The following is a 26,655-nucleotide window of genomic DNA, read 5'->3' on the forward strand; positions in this document are numbered from 1 at the left end:
TTTGTAAATAATGTAATTATACCGAGAAACGCGAACACGCGCGTAATTTATTATTTGCACGTTTCTCTCCGGAAACGCTTTTTGCATGGTGCAGCGTGCGAAGTTTAACGATACAGCGAAGAGAATAAATTGTAAGAAGTACAAAATAACAAATAAAACGTGGAACGAAGCTATGTAGCAGAATCATAATTATGAAAAGAGAAAAATATCACGAACACTTTCTCTCTTTTCCGCGCGATGAAGTACCTCGAACGTAATTTTAATCTCGATCTTGGTCACTTTTTAACATCGACGCACACATTTGAACGCAAATGAACTACATTTTTTTCAAACTCTTGCATTTTGTCACGCAACTTGCCTAGTGATTTTATCGCTTTTTCAAGTTAGCATCCGTGTTGGTAGAGGCGGCAGGGTTAGATCGTCGGCAACACGAAACTGCTTTGCCAAGATCGACTTTGTTCCGTTCACCAGTTACGTGCATAGCGATGTTTATACTTGCAAAAACGTGTGCCTAAGTATATGCACAAGACCGTTCTATTTCTCGGGTTTACAGTAAAATCTATCGACACTTCGTCGATGAACATTTTCCATTAAATGAAACTAACATCTACGATTAATCGCAGATGTTCGATATACCACGCTCGAGAGTAATTAGACAAAGGATAAACGTTTTAATTAGGCGGGATTATTTAGGGTTATTGTTGCTTTAACGCGACGCAATAGTCAGAATGGAGACAAACGGATTACATTATGATGTGTCATTTTTAGTCCACAACGAACACTCGAAGAATAGAAGAGCACTGTATTCTTGGAATTACCCTATTACCTGTGCATGCTTGCTGAGATGGGAGCACTCTTGCGCTTCTTGTTTGAAGGAATTGCAAACTTTCTCAAACACCTCTAACTCTGTTCTCTGCTACTCTTCGAGCATTCTCTCATTTTCTGTCTCAGTACGCCTCTCTCCCAGTTTCTTTCGTGTTATCTCCAAAGAAAGTTGGGTAAAGCCGAGGCTCCACAGCCGGGACATTCCATCGTCTCTTTTATTTCTTCTCGTCCTCGTTGCGCTTGCGCTTGTGCTTGTGCTATGCATAGCATATCTAGAAACAGCTTACCGCCGATTCGATGCAACGAGTCTTATCGTGGATCAGGGTCTCCGAATTTCATTCGTATTCGAGATATTCAAAGCAACGAATCACCGTACTACATTCGCTGTTCTCGTTGCCATCCTTATTACGTTGAAAATTCTGCAAAATTGCATTGCGCGAAACAACGATATCGCGCTACAATTTTTACTAAAATTCTCGTAACCGAATTGTGGTAAAAATAACGAATAAGGAAGGTGAAAATTGAAATTCAGTTTCTCAGTAAAAAAAAAAAAAAAGAAAGAAAGAGAAAAAATCCATCCAGATAGACAGAAGGATAGAAAACTAGAAAAATACGCTAAATAGAAACTATTAAAAAGGACAAGCTAAACGTTTGAATATTATACAAGCATAATTAACGCCATCCATTTATTACGCTGAAACGAATTACATACCAAATTGCCAGACCGCAGCGGTGTCACTGTATCGACACATTCTCTTGTTATTTATCGGCTGTAGCGTATGTTTATTACAAGGATCGATATGTTCATTCGCACCGACACGGTTGAAAACGATTTCATCGATACAGCAACCCGTCGTTTGTTCTCTCGTGATTTTTGTTCCTGCTGGTTTGAAAGAAGGGTTTTCTTCTCGATCTTCGGTTCGGAAGTAAAGACGTATGAAGGTTCGAACTGGACAAGCGAAGGAAGAATGCTCTTTGTAGAAGTCACTGCGCCGTATCCCTTTATTGCAGTAGTGTTTCAATTTAGCACCCGTTAAAAGAGTTTCGGTGCTTTTATCGCGAAAGTTCTGTGCGGCCAGATAGAAAATAAGAGAAGAAAGCAGAGCCGCGCCGCACCGGGTCAAACAAAACGAGGTTAAAGGACGGGGGTGGCGGGATCGAAGTCGAACGGGGGGGAAAAAACGATACGCGGTACCCTCCCGTGACGTGGCACAGACTAGGTATCAGGCTGTGTTATATGGGTTAACGCTTACAACCTAAATCAACTTGCTATCGTGTTAATTGCCCGCGATATCTTCCACCATGACGCGAATCATGGTCGTCTCGATCGGCATCGGACGATCTTTGAAAAATTGTCGCGATATCGAATGGTGGAAAAGTTCGTGGGCGTCGATAACAAGAGGAATCGGCGTCCCTGTGAGTAAACGCGAAAGGTTTCACACGTTCGATAGTCTTATCGATTAATCGTGTCTAGAACCGCGCTCTTAGAAGCTCGTTTCGCGGCTACAGTAATGTTAGTGGTCGTCGTTATCCAGCCCCTAGCGGATTTCGATATTTCTCCAACCGAATTTGCGGTTGAATTAATCCGTTTTAACAGGATTCCAAGCTAAGATAACGAAGGCTCTCGTAATAACGTTTGCCACTGGCGTGTTAAAGCTCGCGTAAAGTTCGAAGACTTCGAGAGATAGATAACGCGAGGCGAACGTGCACATTTATCGGCCGGAGCTATTCCACAACTTTCCTTCGGAGTTTCGTGAAATAACTTTTCCTTCGCGTCGTTTATTTCACGGTGATCGTGCTACTTTACCTTCAATTTCCTGCCTCATCGTTTACCCATCGAACAACGAAAACAAATGGCAAAGTTGCCTCGACAAAGTTTCTTACGGCGTCGCATCGCATCGTGCCTCGATCCAACGAAACACAAAGGACTCGTGAGTAAATTATCGATCGCAGCTTTACGATTAATGTTTTATTGAATGTATGATTAGAGCGTTATATTTACATTGATTCCGTTTATCCCGACATGAACACGCGGCAACGCGCGCAATCGCGTGAATGTCTGTCACGAATTTCCGATAACGAGTTTATCCGTAGCCTGATCGATCCACTGTACTCCTGATTCTCCACGGATTCAGACGGCAACGGAGGCTTTCACTTTCCTCGCATTCCGTCTCAATAAATCTCTAACACACACACATGCTATCCAAGATTCGAAGAAGGAGTGGAAGAAGAACGGTTTCCACGTCACGAAACGTAAAGGCGCTTGTTCATCTCGAGTCCACGGTGTCGCTTACATGCTACGTATGTGTATACGTATAGGTATACGTATGTATGTATATGTACCCCGCGTGTATAAGGGATGTGTATGTATGCGCGTCTTTTTATGTATGTGTACATTTACATATGTATATATAATGCACGTACGAAGAAAACGGTTCACTCATCGCGCACAATGACAGATACTAGCAAGTAAAAGATCATGCTCGAATCGACAGGTTCCTACCGTCTCGCAACAGAAAAGAGAATAAAAGAGGAACCTTTCGTCGCGTGCCGTTCTATTTCCCAATGTTAAAAGTGAGACACATCTTGCACCACATACTTTCCATATCGATTCCAAAACCAGCAGAATAATCGTTATCCCGACCACGCACACGCTTTTCCAGACAAAGAAATTGCTTGGTACATAATAAAGGAACGGGGTGGAAAGAGACGGAGCACAGGGGACAAGGGACAAGAGGGTTAAAAGACAGAAGGGAATAAAACAAAAGGATTTGTCGGTGGCTACAGTTCTGCTGCTCTCACGATCGGACGCGGTTCCCCTCGACGAGGGAGCACGAATCTCTGAAAAGAATCGCGCTACAGGTAAAAGGATCGGTCCGAAAGTGGCGGCGGTTACGTGTGTTCATACGTGAATCGATACACTCGATGACATTCCAGTTTTAACACCAATGCAAGGATATCGTTCTTGCGGGGCTGATTGGAGTTACAGTTGAAAAGACGAATCCCGAATGGTCGACCGATGGTCAGAGTCGTCTTTGCGATAGGAGAGATGAACCGAGTTGCGGTAGCGCGGCCACGACTAACACCAGTCGTTCCCATAAGTTCAACGGTGATTCATGTCGGGTAAAGGCTGGTGAAACTCGGTATCCTCCAGCTGACGGCCGCCAAGAGGGACACCAGAAAGTTACTCGCTAAAATTGCTGGACTAAGGTTCCTTCTGTCTCCTCCGTGCATTGCCGCCGGTTTCTCTTCCTCTGAAACGAGATTAGAAACTCTGACTCGATAGCTGCAAAAAGAAACCTTTCCTCGCGAAAATGGCCGAGCTAGAATGAGAGAAAGCGCGTCGCCAGACAAGACCACCCCAATCTCATAGAGGGAGAAGGAGAAAGGACACTTTCGTGGAGGAGCGGTAAAATACCCCTGAGGGTGACTACGACGTTTTAAACGAGCTCGACCGGTCGGACACTGAAAGCTAAAGCCCCAGACGAGACGAACCTCGTCTCTTTTTCTGACTTCTTAGTCCCTTGTGCAAAGTTCGCCTTCGTAGTCTGATCACGCGCGCAACGATCTCCGGAACACTGGCGCGCGTCTAGGAGATGCTTAAGGCTTTGTCAAATTTTTCTCCCACCTGGATTTCTATAGAACTTTTGAAATATCGATGCTCGACCGTAAGACGAAACGTTTCGCTTTATCCTGTATGCCACGAATCTGGTCCGACGTTAATTAAACTTCTACCTTTGCCACGAACGAAATCTCGATACTGATTATTTCTAGCTAAATGATTTTTCGAGATAAACTAAATACGGATCGGCCTTACGTTTGGTAAATTTAATTTGCTCACCTTCGATCACGTGAACCATCACGTAAGCCGATTTAGCATTGCTCGGTGAGCACGTATAATTACCGCCGTGCGACGGTTTCGTTTTGTTGACCATTAGAATCGATCCGTTCTTGGTCAGTTCAACTTTCACGCCTGGCTCCTCGTCGTAGTTGATCATGTGTCCCTGACGATACCAGAAGACGTAGAGGGGCGATTCCGCAGCTGCCTTCAGTTGACACTCCAGCCGAAGACTGGAACCTTGCTTCACGTGTAAATCAGGCGCCCCTGGTATGATCGAGTACGCTTCTGTGATCTTCAAGAGCACGAAATTCCGTTGCACTGGATGCGACGTAACCTGAAATTTCAACGCCAATAGTTGCTTCGTGGATAAATCGAGTTCGATTATCGCCTCTTATCTGTCAAGTGGAAATTTCTACATCGTTTTAGCAACGATCTTCGATAAACGTTCTGGCAAAATGTACTATTCCTAGGAAACTTTGCGAAAGAATCTTTCGAATATTTCATGGATTCTTCGTAAATAAAATATCAAGGTGTGTTTCACTCTCGCGACAATTTGCGGCTAACATTTAACGCTGTAAACCGAGCTTCGGATTAAAGGCTACGATAACCTTAACTGACCTTACATTGACTTTTCCGATGGTATTTAACGTATGACGTCTATTAAAAGCTCCAATTTCGTCAACTGAACGACCATAACGCGGACGAACTAAAATTGTTACGTGTCTTTTATCATTGAAATATCCTTTCGTTTTGTTTTGTCCTGTTACGTACACGGAAAGAGACGTTCCAGGAGAGTTACTGTAATGCGTTGCCATAAATTTAAAATATGATGGCCGTTTTATGTTGAAATAGATGATATGCATGTTGCAACGTCGCAACAGAGTGAAGCACTATCGTACTGAAGAAGAAACGTGCCTTTTATTACACATAGATACATCGCCAAGTATACCTGACATTCGTATATACCCTCGTCCTGAAGAGTAACTGCTCGTATTTGAAGTAACCAATCAGTACTCGAATGCATCACGACAAATCGCTTGTCGACTGAGTGGGTACTTGTGCCAACAGTTAACAATCGTCTGTTTTTACGCTTCATCCATGTAATCTGCAATGAAAAATTGTCATGAAGTATATGCGCGTTCGATATTTATTTAATTTTATTTATCGCAAGTTTTGCCCGTGTTTATTACAGGCGACTGACCCATTTTGCAGGTTGATTTAAATAAATATAAAATAAAGAAAGAACGTCGTTTGTATTAATAAATATATCAATACGTGTATGTTAATCGAGTAATACGTACGAATGATTTCCATCATGGAGAAGGCTCAAAATAATTCAGGGATGGAAACAAGTGGTGGTAGTAGGATAGGCGTTAAAAGCATTTAGGTCATTTACGGTAACAATGTATAGGAAACAGCGTGTATCATATCAGGCAATGAGAGAGGGAGAGTAAGCCACGCTTGCGTCCAATATCAATTACGATGGCCATTAGTGTACCCTAATTTCAGGGTAATTTTCATTCTTGACCGTGTTGACCACGAAACTTACTCAATTTGTTCGATAACTGTCACGCCGCGCCACGTCGCTTCGCTGCCTCTCTGTTCTCCCTGCTTCCAAAAATTCTCCCTTTTCGTTCATGATAATTTGTCAAAATTTATCATTGCGATCGCTCGCGTATCAATTCCCATTATTCCCGCCTGTCCCGTGCTTTGTACGACTGAACAAGAACTTGAAAATTGCTTCGGGGAAAACAGATTGCCGGCTTTCAAATTACTTGTTACGTGGGCACAAGGTGAGTGGAAAAATGAGAAACGAGGAAATTGACTTTCAAACAGATTGGACAAACCTGAGAGTTGGAAATGGTTTGTACTAATCTCCAAAAAGCTCGTCTACATGTAGAAATGTATACTACTCGTCATAATGTGGTAGGTAGTAACGAGCTTCCTCTGAAACGAATGTAGCTCAACCGTAAATATGAAAAAATATCGTACAAACGTTTGCAAACTCGCGATGCATTTCTAAACGAGTCGCACTTTCGTAACACGCGTACACGCGTCAGCCGCATTCGTTAATCTCGTTAAAGATACGACGCATAATTTTCATTTCTGCTCGTGTTGTAAGTGTTTCAACCGGTCGCATTGTAAATCTACCGATGCGCATCATTTCCGCATCACTCGTTGGAACACATCGTCCAAGAAAATAATTAACTATTGCAAAATGATAAATAAATACATTGTAAAAGTAACGATGAAAGAACAAGGGAGTTCGTCTTTTGAGAATATTCGTAGAAATTATATAATTAACGATTCGATCGAAAGACAATCGCTATCGATCGATTCAATCTTGGTTTGAATGGACCTTCCAATAACCCGTTCTAATGCTTAGTCGACGCGTAGGTGATTACCACCACGACTCCATCAAATACATCCGTAGGAAACCAATTCTCGGGGATATGACATTACTGAAACCATCGACTGCCCCTAATCCAGGATGTTCCCCATAATCCTGGATTTCACTGAAAGAGGACTTGCTTCTGTCCGCCACATCTGCACCTAACGTGATATGAATTCGTAATTTTGTTTAACCATAATTAACCGCACACACCCTTTTGTACCGAATTAATCACGATTATTCCGGTTAACTGGTCTAATTCAGTGAACGTAATATAACGCTCGACGAGATCGACCGTACCATTAGAATCGATTATTCTCCTCGACAAAATGCAAATTGTACATTACGTTCGAACGACGACTTCATTACACGACTCTTAATTTCCTTTGACATTGTTTCAACCATCGCTCTTCCCAGATGCGAATTGGATAACGGATGTTTCGAGAATTCCCGAGGGAAGCTATTAAAGCGGGCGTAGGCAAGAAAGAAGGGTACGTGCTCAGATATAGATCCACGAACCCATGGAGCTTTTCAAGTAGAGTCCCACCAATACTGGCAAAAGCTTAATTGAAAACGACTATCCACAGCAGCAGCCTTATACCCTATTCTTAATCTCCCAAATGGGAATTGCCGTGAACCTTGAAGGATGTCCTTTCTACGATCAGTGGATAACGTTGTGGTCTCGTTTCGTATCCTGACAAAATCTTAAGAAACCAGTTCTCTGAGGCAAAAGCTCGTTCGGGGAACCATTACACTTGACGAAATTACGTCCCATCTGAATTATATAGTCTTGCTTATTATCCATGATCTTAAAGCATAAATCATTTATTTTTATATCAACCTAGAGTGGATATGACAAAATATTATACGCATGACAAATCCATTAATATCTTTTCGTAGAATTACGCGCGTCGCTGATTATATTTTCAATTTTAAATTCAATAGATTCGCGATGGATAAAGCCTCTAATGCTTTAATGTGATTTACGAACCAGGCGTAAAATAAAACCGTTCCAATTACACTGGCATAATTACTATCGCAACCCTGCGTATGGTACGTGATTCTCCGAGATCAACGTTAAAAACTCGTTCTGGTTATCAGAGAAACGATTTCAAAAGTATTCCCTCGACTACCTAACTTTCCTTGCCTGCTATTGAGAAATCAAATATCAGCTCGATGTCAACTACGTGTTCCAGCGATGGGGAACGAAGGCGTAGACTAATCGCACTATTACCATAGTTTCAGTAATGAGCCTAAACATTCTTCGATAAAAGGGAAACGTTTTCATAGAAATCACAAAGAGCAAGCAAGCTACGCCGAAAAAAGAGACAATCGTAATTGTCTTGAATACCGAAAGTTTCAGTTTCCAAAGCGCTTTCTTCTTAAAGTTTGGTACAATTGGCCTAATAAGTACTTGACTAAGAGTGATTGCATAAAACAGTCTTTGTGGGACGGTAATCGGGAAGGAAATATTTGTCGAGAATAAAACGTTTACGCATCTCCCAAAGCTCCGCGCTCGATTACCTTGTTCCTTTGCGTTTTCTGCTTTTGAAAGGTTCGCTAGTTTGCATCTTTGTTCGTACTTCTTAATATCCTCGGTATAATCGTTTCCCGCGTTTAATAGTTTAATTCGAGAGGAAGGAGGTGGGAAGCGGTGTGCGAGATAATACCGGTATTCTATGGTACTCGTTGCATTGTGTTCCTCCTTCTATATAACGATGGCAGAGTCTGGAATACGCTGACAACGTAAAATGCGAAGGTGTTGTAACGACAGGTGACAGTTATGATCTTTACTGCACATGGTTCAGCACTTAACGCGTGATTTACCTCCATTGACATCGTGTCGACCCCTCGTTTCGCGGTTTTACCGTAAATCGACGACTTTAACTGTACACTGAATAAGTAACGACAGATTTATGGGACAGTAAAAGTTGTTTTTGCATAAAACACGTAAAAACTGGCATTTTTTACGCGCCGGTCGATTGAATCGTCTCTGATGCATCCATTTTCGATATTATTCATTTTGCTGTTCATCCTGTTAGTTCCTAGAAATTTATTGGAACACGCATATTTCTCGGTACCCGTTGATTTTGCCGTGGATACCGTAAAGCAAACATGAATAGCGTGGGTGTTATTGAATACTGCCTGGATGAATCAATTTTTATTCTCACGTGGACCGATAACAATACCTTGATCAAACAGATCCGATAGTCCCTCCACGCTGTCGAAAGTAATAGACATAAATACTGTATCTGGGATCTGGGATGTGCGTATGTTGAACATAATTATAATTTTCTTTGAGAAAGGAAGGAAATTTCCATCTGCCGTAACGTTTGAAGGGAAACGAAAAGTTTGGCCGATTTAATAAACGGGATTCATGGTACAATAATTTGATGTACTTTAAACCGTTGTTATGAAAGCAAAGCAGTTCCAAACTAATTCGGAAAAAGACTTCCTCAAAGTTTACTGGATAACGAATTGGATAAGCACGGAGCATAGAGTTTCAGCGTTCTCTCAAACGCGAATAGTAGTTCGCTGGAACAACATTAATCAACGTTACTTTGACCGGAACCCACTTAAGGTGCCTGTTCCTGGAAATTCCCTTCGGAAATCCGCCCATGGATTTCCCGCGATCAAGCAAATTAATTCCTACCCGTGGCCTCGAGATGTTGTGTTCGTCAACTATATGAATGGAACACCCATTTGTCTAGTTAATAAAATTACCCAATAAAGCAGTTCGATATCAACGGCGATTAAATAACTTGTTCAGCAATTAGACTACAAAGATTCGAATAGAACAATATTTGAGAGAAGTACGCATCCTCAAACGGAGTGATACTTTCGATACCTTCGAGCAAGATCGTCGGTTGTGTCGTTCTTTCTATTTTTCGATCACGCAAAGTTCATCCCTGAAACAACACGTACCAGGACCCAGTTCGTGGTCCGCCGCTCACCGACGACGCAAATAGACTTTGGAAATTATATTTCACAGACAATCCAACTCTTTCCTTCCTTTCCTTGAATATACCTGCTTCGCGTTGCCCACCTATCGTGACAAGTTGCTTTCAATTTCCACGAGTGGTGTTTTCGTTATTGTTGTAGAGGCACACACTCGAAAGAGGAAAAATTGGTTGAAAGATATTTCCAAAATTGATATCCCTTAACGGAAGCACTCTTTCTTGCCACTGCCGCTCCTCGCTTCTTTCAGTCTTCCTCGTACCCTCGATCGAACGACTAGGCTTTTAAAGCAACAAGCCTTGTTTCTCCCTCTCGTACACAGCACATAGATGAATTATCTTTTATTCATGTTTTTCGTCGATATAAGATCCTACCAACAGTGTTATTTGCTTTCTGTCCGTGGACAGAGTACTTTACATAAGTGCCCGTAGGTTTACCAGCTGTCTTCTTATTTTTCATGATAAGAGTACCTCGCATTCGTAATGCATAGGCAAGCCAAAAATACGACACCATCATCGAGAGAATATGACATTATAGAAAGTAAAGTAGCGCTTTGATATACTCCTATAATGTTTAGATGGTCCAGTAAACATGTCGCGTGCCGAACTAAGATGAAATTTCATAAATAAACTTTTGCAAATGAATCCGGAGATACGGAGAAGTTAAGTTTAAGTTAGTCACACAGTTAGAAGTACTATCGTCTTCCTAACGTTCTACCTCAATTTGTCAAGCACCGAGTCATGCAAGACTGTTACCAATAAAGAAACTAACGATACACAACATTTTTCTTGTAAGTAGATTAGTACTCTTCCAATTTTTAAAGTTCGCGTGAATAACACGTTCTCCGAAACACGCTTGCAACTTTTTCGATACATCCTAATTTATTTATCCGATCGCAAAATCGACGGATTAAAAGGATACGTCTGAGCTGGTCGAGTAGGCCACGCGAGGAAACATACATACAAGCGTAAATGCTGCTCGCACAGTAGAACGTGTCGGTATATAGCGAAACGTTAGGTTTGAAGTAGCGTAAAGCATTCCAACGGATAATTATCATTCTTAAAGTTGCTACAAATAAAATAAATCTTGCTCGTGGGATAGCAGAAATGCAAGGATAAATTCCAGCAATGAAACGAAGGAGAAACCATTGAATGGTTTTGTATCCTAATGGACAGTTATTATTCTGAAACGTGTCACAAACAAAATAAAACTTATGCGTGGAAATTTAGGCGAAGATATACGTCGTGGAATTTTTCTTAGTGAGTAAGTACTTAAAACTTGTAAAATACGTAACCAAAGGATTAGCTATTCATTTGATAAGAATGTATCTCTCTCTCTCTCTCTCTCTCTCTCTTTCTCTCTACGAAAGTTTACCAAGTGTTTCCTTGAATATGCATGTACGTGTATGTATCTTGCGTATAAAAATTCCTCGAAAATCCGCTCCACCTGATCTGTTCTATGAGAAAATCGTTCGTTGCCACGACGTCGAATAGAATTCGATTTCGACATCTGGCTTTCGTCGCCACGAGTATCGAGGGAGACTTTCCCGCTTCTCAATGCTTCGTGTACACAACCTAGATTTTCTGTCATTCCTTTCCTCCTTCGCTTTTTTTCCTCTGAGAACTTGAACGGAGCACCTGCTACGGTATCGGTTTAACGGTGGAATCTCGTAAAATATTCTGAAATATTCCTGCACCGTGGCTACCGATGTTCGAGAGGAGGCAAGAGAAATGCGATCGGAAAAAGAAGGAAGCACGAGATACGCGAAAAAGAAACGAACAAGGAAATAAGGAGAAAAGGTCGACTCGAGCTGCTGGGAGAAAATATGAGATTTAAAATGTGAGAATCAATTGGAAGGACCGCGTTATCACGTTCGACGCACAGAATTCAAGGCGTACTTTCGTCATGATCGTGAACTAAACCGAAGGAAGGCGAATTTACAGCGAATCGATACGCGAGAGGCAAATTATTGTTGGAAGAGGCTGCGCTTCGGCCGAAAATTACGAAAAGCTATTTACAAAAATACCGAATAAAAAGCAACGAATGCCTTTTCAGGATTTCTGTATACTTAACGGGATCCGTCGATTTAAAGAATTTCACGAGTAACCCACAAGGGGAAGAAATTTAAAGCCGAGAGAAAAAACGGGGGCGAGAAGATCGGCAGAGAAGGAGAAACGGGTAATTTGTCTAAAAGTTCAAGAAGGAAGAAAGAAAATTAGAGAGAGCTGTGGCCAAGCTATTTGTTATCAAGGTGGCAATAATGTTTCCCAGCCCAAACCGACGCGCGCCACTTCTACAAACAGTCTTGCTGATAGTTGGATTTAGTAGCATCACGGATTAAATAGAAATTCGCCGTTTTAAAAAAATCAGTTTGTACGATAAGCGAGAGTATTAAAAATGTAATCCGCATATTCAGAAGGATTTATTGAATTTGAAAATTTGAACTTTAAACATTATATATAAATTGGGGAAATTTTCTGTATAATACTCCGAATAACGGGAACGCATATTATGTTCTACTAGCAGCGATATTTGTATATTTGAACAAATGTATCAATTGAACTAGTTTGAAGCAAAATACGCCTCCAAACAGGTAGAATTTTTTTGCATTATACGTATATGGGTGATGCAAAAACACGTCAAACTTTATAGAATTAATTAGGTCACAGGCCCGCGATACAATACGCGCAAAGATGCGATTATTTAATTTCCACTTTTTATAAAAAGAGTAACTCCGCGTCTATCACGGTTGCTAACTATTGTTTCAAAAAATATTCCGATATTTCAACGTGTAAAAAGTGTAATCGTGTCAAATTTGATATTTTATTTTATATCGGTATACCGAAAATATCGTTTTTAATCAAATATGGTTTGACAGAAATCGATTAAACAACTTGCGAACATTTCTTCGAGTCAATTAGCAATGCAACTGAAGATTCTTCGCTCGTTTAACCGTGATTCAATTACAGTGCAAAGCTTGCACAGAAATTGAATTCACAGTACAAAAGGAGAGTAACTTTGAAAATAGATTGGGAAGTTCTAACAAGATCAGTTTAGAAGGCTCTGGTCTGTTTTTCTCTGTAGTCCATTGAACAACATTACATGGAAGTTTGCTTTGTTCTTGATGTTTGATATTTATTCCCCTTCGCTTTATCTAACCTAACAGTTTATTTTAGAAGACAAGCACTTGTATGCGTTCATCTTCCTGATCCTAGCAACGCTTTTGAGACTTTACGTGGGTCGTACGTCTCAAAAGAATTACATTCCCTTCGGTCCTCCCTCTTCTAGGGTTACAAACATTCAAAGAATCTTTATATATGTATAAAACGATTCCTCCAGTTTTTAAAATTCAATGAATCGTTGTATTATTCAGTCATGAATTCTCTTTCCCTCGATTGCTTCGTGTATGCCACCTGGCAAACGGAGATTAAATGAATATCACTCAACTCGCAGCTCTGGTGGCAAATGAAAATTGAACGGTGGCAAATATGGCGAGAAAGAAAGTATCTAACGAAGTGCCGATATAGAATAAAAGGCAGCATAAAAATGGGAACGAAGAAAAGGAAGTATCGAATCGTAAAATAGCTGATAGGAAGCTGGAAACTGTAGGTAAATTTTTCAGGTTAAAATTATTAATAAATGTGAAAAGGAACGCTACTAGTCTCGATCTGCTATTCTCGAGCATCGAAAATTCTAAGCAAATGTATAAAAACCGATACTGCCGCGAAAATAGCAACGAGTGGAAAGCAAAGCGAGTCGCGAGCGCGTTGTTGCGAGGAAAATATTTCGCGGATGTAGAGCACTCGCGTCCTCGCCTCTGGTGGTGTCGTGTATCGGCATGAAACTAATTTCGACCCTGCATGAATTACATCACGCCAGGAGGGCCGCGTATCTTGGAAATACTTTTCTGGGTCAATCGTCTACAAGCTAACTTGTATTACGTAACGACATTTACGGTTCCAGCGCCAGGTTCGGTAATTTTGCAGGGCAAATTCGCGGTGCTTCCGCTTTGTGCAAGAACTTCCCTGATGGGACCTTCAACGACATCTTCGCTTTTATCCTCCGAGCTGTTTAATGACACCAATTCGTTGCTGACCCTTAACGATTGTTGCTGCTCCGCCCGGCTCCCTGGAAAAATTACAACAACGTTACGGATCAAAATCTCTGACACACGTTGCATCGTAAATAATCGAGAAATAGTTGTACGATTTAATTCGCAATTATCGCTGTATCGTCGTGGATGTTACTATATGCGATTCTTATAGCCCGTTTCTTAGGAAATTGCTCCGAGTTTTATGGACCGTAATTCTTTACCTTCGGGAAAAAGGCAGAAAACTAAAGTAGAGAGCGAGACAAGTCGAATCGTTATTAGAGATATTTAATCGAAAACTTCGCGTCATGAATTTATTCTTCTCCTGCAATCCTATCTCCGGTATCGTGCATAGGTAATGAAACAATAGAATTCATTCTCGAGTGTAGTTTATGTGAGAAAATTCCGGCAAGATAATTGAAATGGGAAAAAATTTCTATTAACCTAGATTCATTTTCGGGGAAAGCTCGAGCGGTATAAAACTATAATGCGAACATCGAAGTTGCAAAAGCTTAAAAGCTCAAAGGCCTAAGGGAAGATACCATCGGAGATTAAGGACGATTTTCACGCTACTTCGTTGGCAAGGGGTACAATAGCGTCAGCGAGCGTGGTACCGAGCTAGAGAGGAAAACGAGACGAAATTCTCTCTCGCTTCGAGATTAATGCAGCCACCGTTGCTACGATAACGCATAACCCCGGCGCAGCGTAAGTGGCTTAAGTGAATAACTTAGTCACGACAATTACGAAGCATTGCTTCGCGTTTGCAGCAGCAGAGCTATTACAAATCTACCGGGTTTTCCTTGAAATTCACTTCGAAAACACTTAACTGTCCCACGCGGTTTCTTCGTACTCTTTAATTGCGTTTTCATTCACATAACTGGCACACAGTTCGGCTTCTATGCCGAAACGAATCTAATTCCAACACTTTCTATATTCGTCGCACCGATCTTCCACGTCCATAAGGTTTTTGAACATCGGAATCTACATTTACCGTGCGCGTTATAACGCCGTATAACGTTCGTACACATACGAAATTCACGCGACATACGATAAGAATTCCCTAAACGCATACGCGACCGTTTAGCCCCAAAGTATAACGAGCCTCTATTTAGTTCGCGTACTTGACTCGTGTACACGATGAAAACGTCGGCAATTAGCTCTCGTTACCTTGCTCGAGACTCGTTCGACGGTTCGTTAAACCTGACCCGTTTTCCTGAGTCCACGAATCGTCCTGCTCCTGAACACCAAAGACTCGAAAGGAGATCTCGTCATGTGACAGGCATGAAATCGCATGTGGCCAAGGAAATGGCACGCGTGCACGCGATCATAGATCGACCCGACTTCCCGACTCGTCGATTTTCTTACCAGCTTCGTTACCAGACGGCTTCGTTCTTTCTCCCGACAGTACGGCCTAGATTTCCGATTTACCCGGAAGTCGCTACGATTTATTGCCTTTTTATTTCCACCATTTTCTTCGTTCTATCCTGTAATTTTCTGTGATTCTATCAGAAACGCGCGTCCAAAGTTAAAACGAACGCTGACGCTTAACGTCGCTTCACTCTACGCGTTTCTCCTCTCATTTGTCTAACATTCTTTCATATTCTTCACCGTTGAAAGATATTCCTGCGAAAAAATGAATTTCTTAAGGATTTCATCGAATTTTAGTTACGTGTTAAGAGACATAATGTACATGTAGTTAAAATTTAAGGAAACCTAACGGTACCGAAGTCAAGATATTGATCCTCAAAGTTTTCATATTTAATACGTAATCCCTGTATCAAGCCATCGCCAGGATGACATTTTCATCTATTACAACGAAAATCTTCTTAGAAACTTACAAAAGGACTAATACATGATGTTAAACCGTGTAAGAAATCTCATATTAAAGCATGGAGATGCCTAGCGGTATCGTTTTCCAAGTAAAGAAGTACAACGTATGCGATTCGACGAAATGTCTACCTGCTGAAATATCGCGTTCAGTTTTCCCGAAAAGTTTCTTTCTTTTCGGCGCGTGCTACGCTCTCGCGCGTTCTATTCTTTTGCTAGCGATTTTACTCGGAGAAATACCTTTAAAGGGATTTCTATTAAATTACGTCAACGACGAGGTATATAGCCATCCAGAATTTTCATTCAATTTATATCGGCGCGATAGAATAATCGACACTATACAGCAACAATAATCGGTATAATATTTTTACAGATAAAAGCATTTTCCAAACAATGTTTATCGTCAACTTGTCTTGCCGCGTTGCGAGTTTTGTTATTACTAGAGAAGCTTTCTCCTTTGGCTTTACCGGTCTTTTATAAAATACACAGCGATAAGGACGAAGTATTGCCGCGTGGGAGGTGCAACCTATTTTGTAGCTGTACGTGTGAAAGGACAATACGCGATGTTTGATACACGTCCTAGCTACGTTCTGTTGGCCACTAAGAAACCCATCTATCATCCTAAAAGAGATAGTCTGTATTGATTTTTAGAATAAGATAAAAAACTATTTGCCTTTTTTTCAAGAAGCACTATAAAAAAAATTGTGCACAACTTCGCGTTAAAACGCCAGCGAATACGATTCACCGATTTCATGAAAGTCCGTCGACATAAAAACTTTACGCAGATAACGAAAAGGTAAAACGGTTCACGATTAATTTCGAGCAACTTTACAAAGATCGGCCAATTAGGAATCGTAAAACACAGGCACAATAAGCATTACTGTTCGTTTAATTAAACCTCCGATTAAATTCCTTATCTACAACGTAGGTGCCTCGTGCAATTCTAGACAATCGTTACGGGCTGTTTTTACAACAATATTTCGAATCTATTTGTCAGAGCCGGTCGACAGACAAAACCGAACCGTAATTAAAAATTTCATCGACAAAACAGATACGAATAAATTCTTAGCAAGGTAATAATTTCTTCGATCGAGGAACGAATAGTTTATGGTTGGAGGAAAGTTTCTACCAGCGCTAACGAGCCAAAACTTTGCGTGGTCATCAAGAGCACGATAACCGGATATTACTTGTCAGCCATCAACTAGCATGGTGAATTAAGTGTTTTCTGTGTCAGCATGGAAATGACTCGGTGAAATGCAAATGCGGAAGAGCTTCTGCTATATAAGCACACATCCAAAATTCCTCCGATTCGAACGACAACGATTTTTGAAATATAGTTTTAATTTCTTACATATCATATAATATAAATAACTGCTAATAAACTAACATAATTTTGGCTATCTTATTATAATTATTTATTTCCGATCTTATTATTATTATTTATTTTACTTAAAGTCGCTTCAACCGTATTTTATGATCATTCGCAAGCGCGATTAACAAAATACGTAACAATAATATACGGAAAACGAAGTGTAAAATATAATAAAGTAAGTTACAGAAAAGTTAAATAATAATTCCTATACATTTTGAAGATACACCGTATACAGTACAATTACAGTAGAATACAGCGCGATTAAGTTAAACTTAAATTAATACGATACAGTGCATGTTAGAACTAAGTCCGTAACTTACAATGTCATAATCGATGGTGCAAATTAATATCTTTGAGAAAATAGAAGAGATTTTCGCAATGCATTTCCCGATGATTTAGACACTTTTGACTATCTCGTTTCTTTAACAAAAATCGTTTGATGTATTTTGACACTTACCAGTGAAATAAAGTTGTATTTCCAAGAAAGTGCTCAGTATGATCAGAAGCGTTCTCATGGTGACAACTAATTTACAACGTCCTTACTTTAGACATTCATCATACTTGTCTGTAACAAGAAAAAGAAGATAAAGTGAGACGACGTTTTCCTTTTACGTCATTTTCGTAAAGAAATCATTTCTCCAAAAAATTTCTCGCACAGATTTATAAGTCTCAAGACGCGTTATAGCTTTTATTTCAATCATTTTTTGATACCTTGTGTCGGTTACGATTTATAGCCACTTACATACAAGGGCCGGCTCTGATAAAAGGGTTGCCTTCTTTCTTAGAAGTAAAAAATGGCCACGGGTTACGGCTAAATTCTTAGATAGATCCCTTGTGCGAAGTTTCAACAAAATCGCCGTGTATTAGTCACCAAATTTCTCTTGTGAGTATCATTACACGAAATATAATGCACAGCGCGACTGTTGTCAGCGATACACTGTCTTCGTCATTTTGTCCATGTTATACGCAAGCACGACAATATTCACGTCTCCTGTAATCGATATGGATTCAAGTAGAGGGCTGTGACCCTTAGTCTTTTCTCGTTCAGCTTCAATCTTTCGCTGTAAGTGGCTCACCTTTGTCAAGTATATTCGACAAAAGAAAAGAGGACGTAAAAATGGATCACAAAAGTTTTTGTTGGACAAAAGATTTTCGATACTTTATGATCCTATACGATATAGGAAATCGTAAATATTTTTATTATTCGCGAGTTCTTTTCGGAGAAAACGAACGAGCGAAATGATCCATCTTACGAAATATTGTTCGCTCGAGTAAGTTACCGAACAATATTATTTATCTCTCAACTCCATTCTCGTTTACGGAATTTATAAACGTAAAATGGTCGTAAATACTGTCGCTCTAGAATTTGTACAGATGGTTTCCTTTATTTTGACATTTGTTTAGTTACGCCGCCAATACAGTTAAGAGAGATCCAGAAAAATTCGATAAGTTTTCATTCGGAGGAAACTCTATCGCGCATGATGTACACAAATAGAAACGTCTACCGAAATTTAGCATCGATTTATCACGTACAGTCTTTCACTGCATTTATCGTACGTTTATCGCACAGAATATCAGACACGTTTGACCTTTGGTTTATATCCACTTTCATTGTATTCTCCAGTTTTTTATTTCCTTACAAACTCCTTTGCTCCCAAATATCTTTCATTTCATCGGTTGCTAAACGCGCGACACCAGCCATACATCGACAACCATTTCCTCTTCTGGAATATAAATACAACGTTACAGGCGATGATAAATGGAAAATTAAAACAGAAACACCAATATGAATTTTTCCATCTTTCGTAACATCCAATCAGATTTTGCACGCTCTCTATTTCTAACAAACGATCTCTTCTGCTGAATTGGTACCAGGATTTTTATATACACGGAACAATAGTGCGGCAATATTTAATAACTCAACGAGCGAAAAAATATCGTCGGAATAAAAAGAGAGAACGACCGAATATCAGCCGTTTATCAGCATTTACATCATCGCGATAGTTCTCGCGAAACGGCGTATATTCTCGTTTCAATTTATTCCCATGTTTACCCACTCTTAACAGTTCAAACGTACCGCAAGCTGTTCATTCGCCAACTCGACGAACTTTTGAACATAGCCCATCATTATTTCTGGTTGGCTACGTTCTGTAGCTCGCACATGTTGGCTCCTGCCCATGTCCGATTATTATCGTCACTATCGCGTAATAACTTTAACAATGAAACTGACGTCCCTTCAACGGAGCTGCGACAATTCATGGAACATTTTCATTCTCGTTTCCTGCTTTTTAAGCAGGTCGCAATTTCTGTTCACTCTCCTCGTGCTTTTCGTTTCTCGTGCCTCTTGTTTCTCGTTTCTCGCCACTCGTCTCGCATCTCCAATCTTTTTTCTTCCAGCTCGATATTCATAGCTCGTAAAACCAGTTGAAACATTTCATTAGAAATTCCATCGATTCAATGAAACGAAAGTTATTTAATTGGCGACGACGCCCTGTCGTTTTTTCCATTGCAAAAGCGTGTGACTTAAACTCGCCTTGCTATTACTCGCTTTAACGAGATTCACGGAATCAATTGATCCTCGGTTGGCTGGCTTTCGCGTGTTTCGTTGCCGATTCACCTTGTTCGCGCCTATATTCGAAATCGACCGATGTACGACAATTTCGACTTGCCACAGACAAACGGCGCGTTAATTATACAAATTTTTCTTCTCTTGTTCGTTCTGGTATACGACGCAGCTTGCAGCTTACAGGCTATTATTCACTAACTTCAAACTGATTTAAATGATAGATAATCGCACTGGTATAACACACGAAAGCAGGCGTCGTTTTGCCTTGCTGCGAAACAATGAATGTTTCTGGCAAAGCAGAATCCAGCGCATGAGCAACCACGCTACTAATTTAGCTTCGTGTGAAGTTAGGTGTATAGAGTACGTAATACACGCATACATTGATAAGCGAACGTGTAGGTAAATATATATACTGTAAAATGCAAAGGGATATGGAGGAACTGAAAGGAAGGAACGGGATCCATGGTAATGATCTCGGTCATACGGTTTCATGATGATAGCCAGTACACTTATTTACATACTGATATGAACATCGGTGCAAAAGTTTGTGTAATCAGCTCGTCGTGCAGATATAGGGGGAATCGCGGCAGGTTCGTCGCCGAGAGTTGAAATTGTACGCGTGTAAAATATGCGAAACGAGAAGAAGGAAGTTGAAACGATAACGAACGGAAGGAGCGTAAAAGGGCAGCGATGCAATGCAAAGACATTAAGCCGATTTCAGGTTAACAAGTATACCGGTTTCACTCGTCTTAAATGAGCGCACGTTTCGTGTTTCTCTCACCGCGGATTAATGCTCCTTTTATTGTTAAATAATATCGTTGAATAATTTAAATGGACAATGCGTTTACTCGTGTTTCAACAAAACGATGAACCTTATCCATAATAAAAACGGGTTCCGGGTGAAAGTATTTTGAGGAGGATTTGTAACTGAACGCGTTGTATGTGGAAACAACTGGCAGTGTAATCGAAAGAACTTCTGTTTACCGAATAGCCCGTGTCCCTTAGTAAATTGAAATGGTTCGTTCGTACACTGCATTCAAGCTTGCCATACAACTTATCGCGCTCAAATGAAACAAGTTCTCACTCGGAGGCAGACAACCTCGGGCGTTGAAGACTTCCTAGAAACCGCAAATACAGCGCCACAAACACGCAGGAAACGTCAAAACTTGCATGTCGATGCTTATTTGAATGACTTTGGCGTAAACTCGTATCTAACCGCGATTCTTTTCTCTTTAACAAGGTATGCAAAGCGTTCGACTTTCAATGTTACGTTCACAGTTCATTACCAATACGCTGCACCCTTATCTCTTTTAATGTCTGAAACGGTATACTTCATACGCGAGCTAGTTGCAGAATCACGTGCACCTCCCTTTGGCTATATCACAGAGCGATAACGAAGATATAAGAGTAACATCCCAAAAAATGTGCATTGTTTAATCGTGCAAGGATTATATAAATTGCCAGATTTTTCCAAAGCTTGCATGTAAATGTTTTAAAGTATTAACAAATTTAATATCCGTGCGATTCATCCAACTGAAAAATATACCGGAAATACATAACGTTCATAAAAAAAGACGATTACAAACACAATGTGTGCACCAGGATTTATATAAGGCTTTATTGTACGATCAATCTCGAATCCTCTATCGCTATAATAGATTTCGTAATGTTCGCTTCTATGCTCAATAAATGATAAATGTGCGTAGGATATTTTTTGAGTATTGTATTGTTAATTATAGGACGTACGAGCAAACGTTTTCTTTTGCCAAAATCTGTCACTGATCTAGATTAGCAACGCTCTGCGTTATTCGGTATCATTGGATTTGCGCGTATTAATTATTGGATTTAATCGTTGGTGAAACTGGTTTCAATATCCAGTATAGTAGGATTAATTTAAAATAACACGACCAGAAAGTTTTATTAGAGGTCCGAGTATACAAGCGAAATGAAGATTCCTACCGATGTTGAATAAAAACGACTTTTTAATTTGTTTTTTAAAACTTTGACGTCTTCAACAAAATAAATTCTCTAAATAAAGTCTCGGTAATATAATAATAACTGTATAAATTTATGCCAATTTTAATCAGTATCTCAGAGGTATACTTCACGTAACTTACATCAGTCATGTTTAATTTAACATGAGTTTGAAACAAGCGCATTAAGATTTGATCGACTGCGTTGCTCCCGTTAAAGTCAATTAAAATTCTACGATACAACTTAATCTATAATTAAAGCATATTCGAAGGATGTATCGTGCCGATATTTATTTTATATTTAGGTACTCTATTTATTTTATATTTAGGTGTTATTTTAAATTAACATCAAAATTGCAATGTCTCTAGTAATTATTTATTTTACCTATTAATGTCTCTCGACAGTCGTAACACGTTTATATTAAACGTTAGCATTTATTATTTCGTAGAATGATTTTCATCTCTTGTATTCTATATTGTATCGCAAAATCGTGACTTTTTTCATGGCGCTGGTTGCAAGTGACGATCGATCTACCGATTAATCTGTTGAAACCTTTGCAACGAACGTCATCGGTTAGGTGGGATTACCTTAATCTCTTGTCCACCTCCCGAACGGAGATCAGTACAGTTTTTGTGCGGTTTCCACGCATTGACAATATGTTCGCGTCATAGTTACCAAGTTTCCTCTTCGTTAATAGTAACGTTCCCATTTTCGAACGATTTGTATGGAAAAGACTATAATTTGAAGTAACATTCGCTTAAAGCGAGTATTCTATGTAACAAAGATGAGCCCAGCTACTTCTTTCCAGCTAATTAAATTTGTACAAGCTTTTTCTATTTGTTAAAAACGTTAAAATGGTTTCAACGGTATACAACACGAATTCTCTTTTACCTCACAGGAAGTTACAAATTTTTAATGAAACCTTTTCTAAACTCGAAATTTCCATTAGGCTATATTACTTTGTCTGGCTGAGCGTCTCTCGGTTAGCAAGTCTTGTTCTTTAACATACGTATCATCATTGCAAGTAAACGTACACCAAATACCAACTACACAAAAATGTTAATTTTCTGGGAAAATTACCATTCTTATTCGCTGGCTACGGTAAAAGACATCTTCCATTCTCTTATTTCTTGTCCTCATTTTTCTAAATATTCAAACAAGAATTCAAAAGGCAAACAAGATCGTTCAATGGCATCGTGAAGTAATTGAACGAACGAAAATTATGTAGAAAATGAGAAAATCGCGTTGCTCGTGCATATTTCAACGTGTTTTGGCATGAAAGAATAGTATCGTTAGCTAAGAAGAAAAGTTAATCGATCGATTATTTATCTCATAAGCCGTGACTAGGTAATACAAAAGTGTTTAAAATCGCAAAGCAGGTTCAAAGTTCATAAAGAAAGAATGTCCGTTTAATCGTTAAAGCGAAACACTTGCCAGATAATTTGATATTTTCAGTATCAATGTTAAATAGAGTAAAAATTTCTCGTATGAAAATTTGAAATCCGAAACACGAGTAAAAGCTGCCCAATTAGACTTTACTAACAGATTGTACGACTTGACGATTCGTTATCTCTTTTGCACACAATTTTCGCGAAGCAGCTATCGTGTCTCTTAATCGAGATAGAAGAAGAATGTATAGATCCGGAGATCAACCCTGGGCTTAAAATAAGTACATAGGTCACCGCGTCGCCTCGTGCTGCCACGATTAATCATGGAAAAAGTTTATCGCTTGTAAGGAAACGGAGAAGTAAAACAAGCAGAGAGGACTATTAATCTCTAGTTGATGAAGCCAGGGTTGATTTTCACGATTTTAGAATTGGACAACTTCTCGTCCGATTCGTCTTTCGTCGATATCCCTGTAATTAAAGGGACGAGTTCTCCGGAATTCTCCGAAAACGAAATGCACCGAATCGAAGGCAGAAACTTTTCGATTTCAAGTCACTTCTTTCTGTTACGTATCGTTTCACTTTTTCTCTATTTTTATCTTTCTGCTTTTTATCTCTCCCCCTTTTAAACAGTTCGACGTACGTTCAACGTTAAAAGATACCTTGAACGTAATACAAATTTAACAGGAATTGCAAATCAAATGTGAAATATTACTGTTTTCTTAAATATATTACAAGTTGAGAAAAGAAAGCTAGGAAAAAAATGTTGTCCTATTTAAAAATTCGGTTATTTCATTATATGAATGTCAGACGTTATTTTTAACTCGTGATTTTAACTCGTATTAAATCGTGATTAGTGTTGTACTTGTTTTATTCTTTCGTTTGCTATTAGAGAAGCACTTAACGTTATTTATTCACATCTTAATTATATCAAATCAAGGGATAAGATTACGAAATAAATAATAGCAGTATTAGGGTAGATGGAATCAACGAATTAACCCAGAAAGTCAGCCAACAGACCACGGACAAAATTGAGATGATCGTAAGTTCACAGGCAAGAGAAGCAATTTCTCCGCAATCGACCATTTCGTTCTTAGATAGCGCGTGGTGTTACGAATGCCGCGCTACATTGGCTTTCTTTACCTCAGATCGACCATCGAAGGAAAAGAGAACTCCTTACTCTCTGCGTATACGAAAACGATCAATCGTTTCTCTAAAATTCTCTTTACTCTGGGGGATTCGCGTATCAAAGAATTTGTTTCCACGAGTGTACACTTTCGAAATAGACTTTGTTGCCAGAATTGAGAAAATAAAGATCGAAAGACGAACGAGAATTTGCAAAATCTTTTTTCATCGGGTGAATAACATTTTGCGTGAGAAGAACGAGTTAAATTCGTTCCACTGATATATTTTTCGTGTTACGTTGAAATTAATAAAACAAAAACAACTTACAAAAAGGAAGGGAAGAAAAGTGGAGAGATAGGAAGAAAGAATTTGGACACGTCAAGTCAACTAGTTGATTAGTATCCGTAGATAGTAAAATACATAAACAGCACGAAGGGCCGTGTCTGCCAGCCACTTGCTTCAAAAACTTCTAGGCTCGATGAATTTTCTAAGAAAAGTTTGCGATACAGACTTCGTAAGATTCTCCTGAAAATTTGTTAGAAACGAAATTGCTTTCCCCTATTTTTATTTTCTTATTGAACTACTGCTCTGCAAACGCATTACCCTACTTTCGAAGTTTAAGTAAAATTTAACGTCAGAACTCAAGATCGAGTCAAGAACAGAAATTGTTTCGTATGCAAATGTTTTCAGATGAAATTAGACTACGTTCGGAATCTGCCCATAAATACAACAAATTTATTTAAACAAGCTAATGAAAAACCTCATTAATCGTCTTAAAAGATTATTTAATAAAAGCGAAGCAGCTCGTCTCGAGATCGGGCAACAGGAAGAGATGAGTAAACAACTGAAGTTAAAATCAATAGAAAATATACTAGAAAGGCAAGTTTATTCCCTTCCGAGATTGTTCAACAAATTTCAAGAGATGTATTCCGCGGTGAAATCCGAATGAAATTCGGTCGAGAGATAATCTACCGCTAAAATTCCAGAATATTCTTATTATATCCGGAATACCTGCGGAACATCTTGCTAGTACTCGAAGAACGACGTACTCGCGTACGCGGATGCACACAGGAAATGAGAACACCCAAATAACTTCCGCTCACTGGTGAAAATCTTTCGTCACATTTTTCGTGCAAATATCGGCCAGGACAGCATCGAGGAAGAAAAAAGTTCGTGCGAACAAACTGAAGGTGAAACTTCGAATTACGATAGAAACTCTTTTGCACCAGGCGCTGTATCAATAGCGAATCTTTACATTCGTTACGCGATTCTTTGAAACGAGACACAAATTTTACAAACGATCAAACCAAATTAAATATCCAATCACCTCGTTTAATTTACGTTGGGCGCTACATTTTTCTTGTGGATTGTTAATTGCAACAGCGTTAATCCACTAGAACTGACCTGGTATTTGACATACAAAAAAAAAAGAGACAGAAAAGAGAAAACTAATCTACGTTACTACATCGTACAACATCGACAAATGAAACGGGCCACTAAGTCTGTAAAATCGATGAGTTTAAGCGTGCCGAACGAAATATAGTAAATTGTTTATCTTCCTCCACCGAATGTCGCAACTTTCCTTTATGGTTCCACCTATCCATTGAAGCAAAAAATCCGACCGTTGGTGGTATTGCGTCCGTAATTTGTTGCTCTTTCGGGATTATCGTATTGGTACTTGCGGTAAAGAAGAACTTTTAGAAATACGGCCAATTACATCGTAATATATCTTAACGATTGCATCTTTTCATTATCGAGCTGCGTACTAAGATATTAGAGTGTATGAACGGTTTGTTTAAACAATTTTCTTTTCCTGATTTTGAATTTATCGGTTAATGAATTTGATTATAAATTCGTAAAGCAGCAGAAAGCGTTCTATAAAGCTTCGAGGAAGAGATCCTTTTAAGGAAAGTAATTTAATTTTCATCGTATCTAAAGTGAACTGTATGGAAAGGCCGAAATCCAAACGTTGCGAGAGGAACCAGGTTCCAAACAGTTTCGTCAAGTTAAATCCTGCCCCGTATTCGCTTTGAGAACGGCGTTGAATCGCAAAATAAGTAAATTTCTCGAATAACGTTAACCGTTATCTCGCAGTCCGTCTCAGAGGGGCAAATTAACTAGCAACCAAGTCGTGCCAAATATTAAAAGGGGGTTGCGTTTTAATAAGGTACACGCGGGATAAATTCTACCGGTGATGAGTTTACACGCGAGCACTGCTACGCACGCCTTACTAATGAAATTCATCGTACAGCGAGAATTCCGCTTTATGAGATCGTAAAATTGTTAGTATCAGATATGTA

General features: G+C 39.5%; 1 protein-coding gene across 5 annotated transcripts in view; it reads right to left on the bottom strand.

Moving 5' to 3' along the window:
• Nucleotides 1–2,779: 2,779 nt before the first annotated feature.
• The window catches only part of LOC139987221 (cell adhesion molecule 3), a 42,344-nt gene continuing 18,468 nt past the window's right edge, over nucleotides 2,780–26,655 (bottom strand). The window contains exons 1-7 of one of the 5 annotated variants that reach the window (XM_072003226.1): nucleotides 19,383–20,774; nucleotides 18,048–19,029; nucleotides 17,763–17,870; nucleotides 13,972–14,144; nucleotides 5,616–5,771; nucleotides 4,667–5,000; nucleotides 2,780–4,079 (exon numbers count right to left, since the gene is read on the bottom strand). In XM_072003226.1, the coding sequence (XP_071859327.1) occupies nucleotides 3,940–4,079; nucleotides 4,667–5,000; nucleotides 5,616–5,771; nucleotides 13,972–14,144; nucleotides 17,763–17,820 (861 nt within the window). In that variant the 5' untranslated portion in view covers nucleotides 17,821–17,870; nucleotides 18,048–19,029; nucleotides 19,383–20,774 and the 3' untranslated portion in view covers nucleotides 2,780–3,939. Of the gene's footprint in view, nucleotides 4,080–4,666; nucleotides 5,001–5,615; nucleotides 5,772–13,971; nucleotides 14,145–17,762; nucleotides 17,871–18,047; nucleotides 20,775–20,799; nucleotides 20,956–26,655 lie in introns of those variants that run through there. The other 4 variants (XM_072003228.1, XM_072003227.1, XM_072003225.1 and 1 more) reach the window with 4 other exon arrangements.

Source organism: Bombus fervidus, chromosome 5 (genome assembly GCF_041682495.2).
Source record: "Bombus fervidus isolate BK054 chromosome 5, iyBomFerv1, whole genome shotgun sequence".
Lineage (NCBI taxonomy): Eukaryota > Metazoa > Arthropoda > Insecta > Hymenoptera > Apidae > Bombus > Bombus fervidus.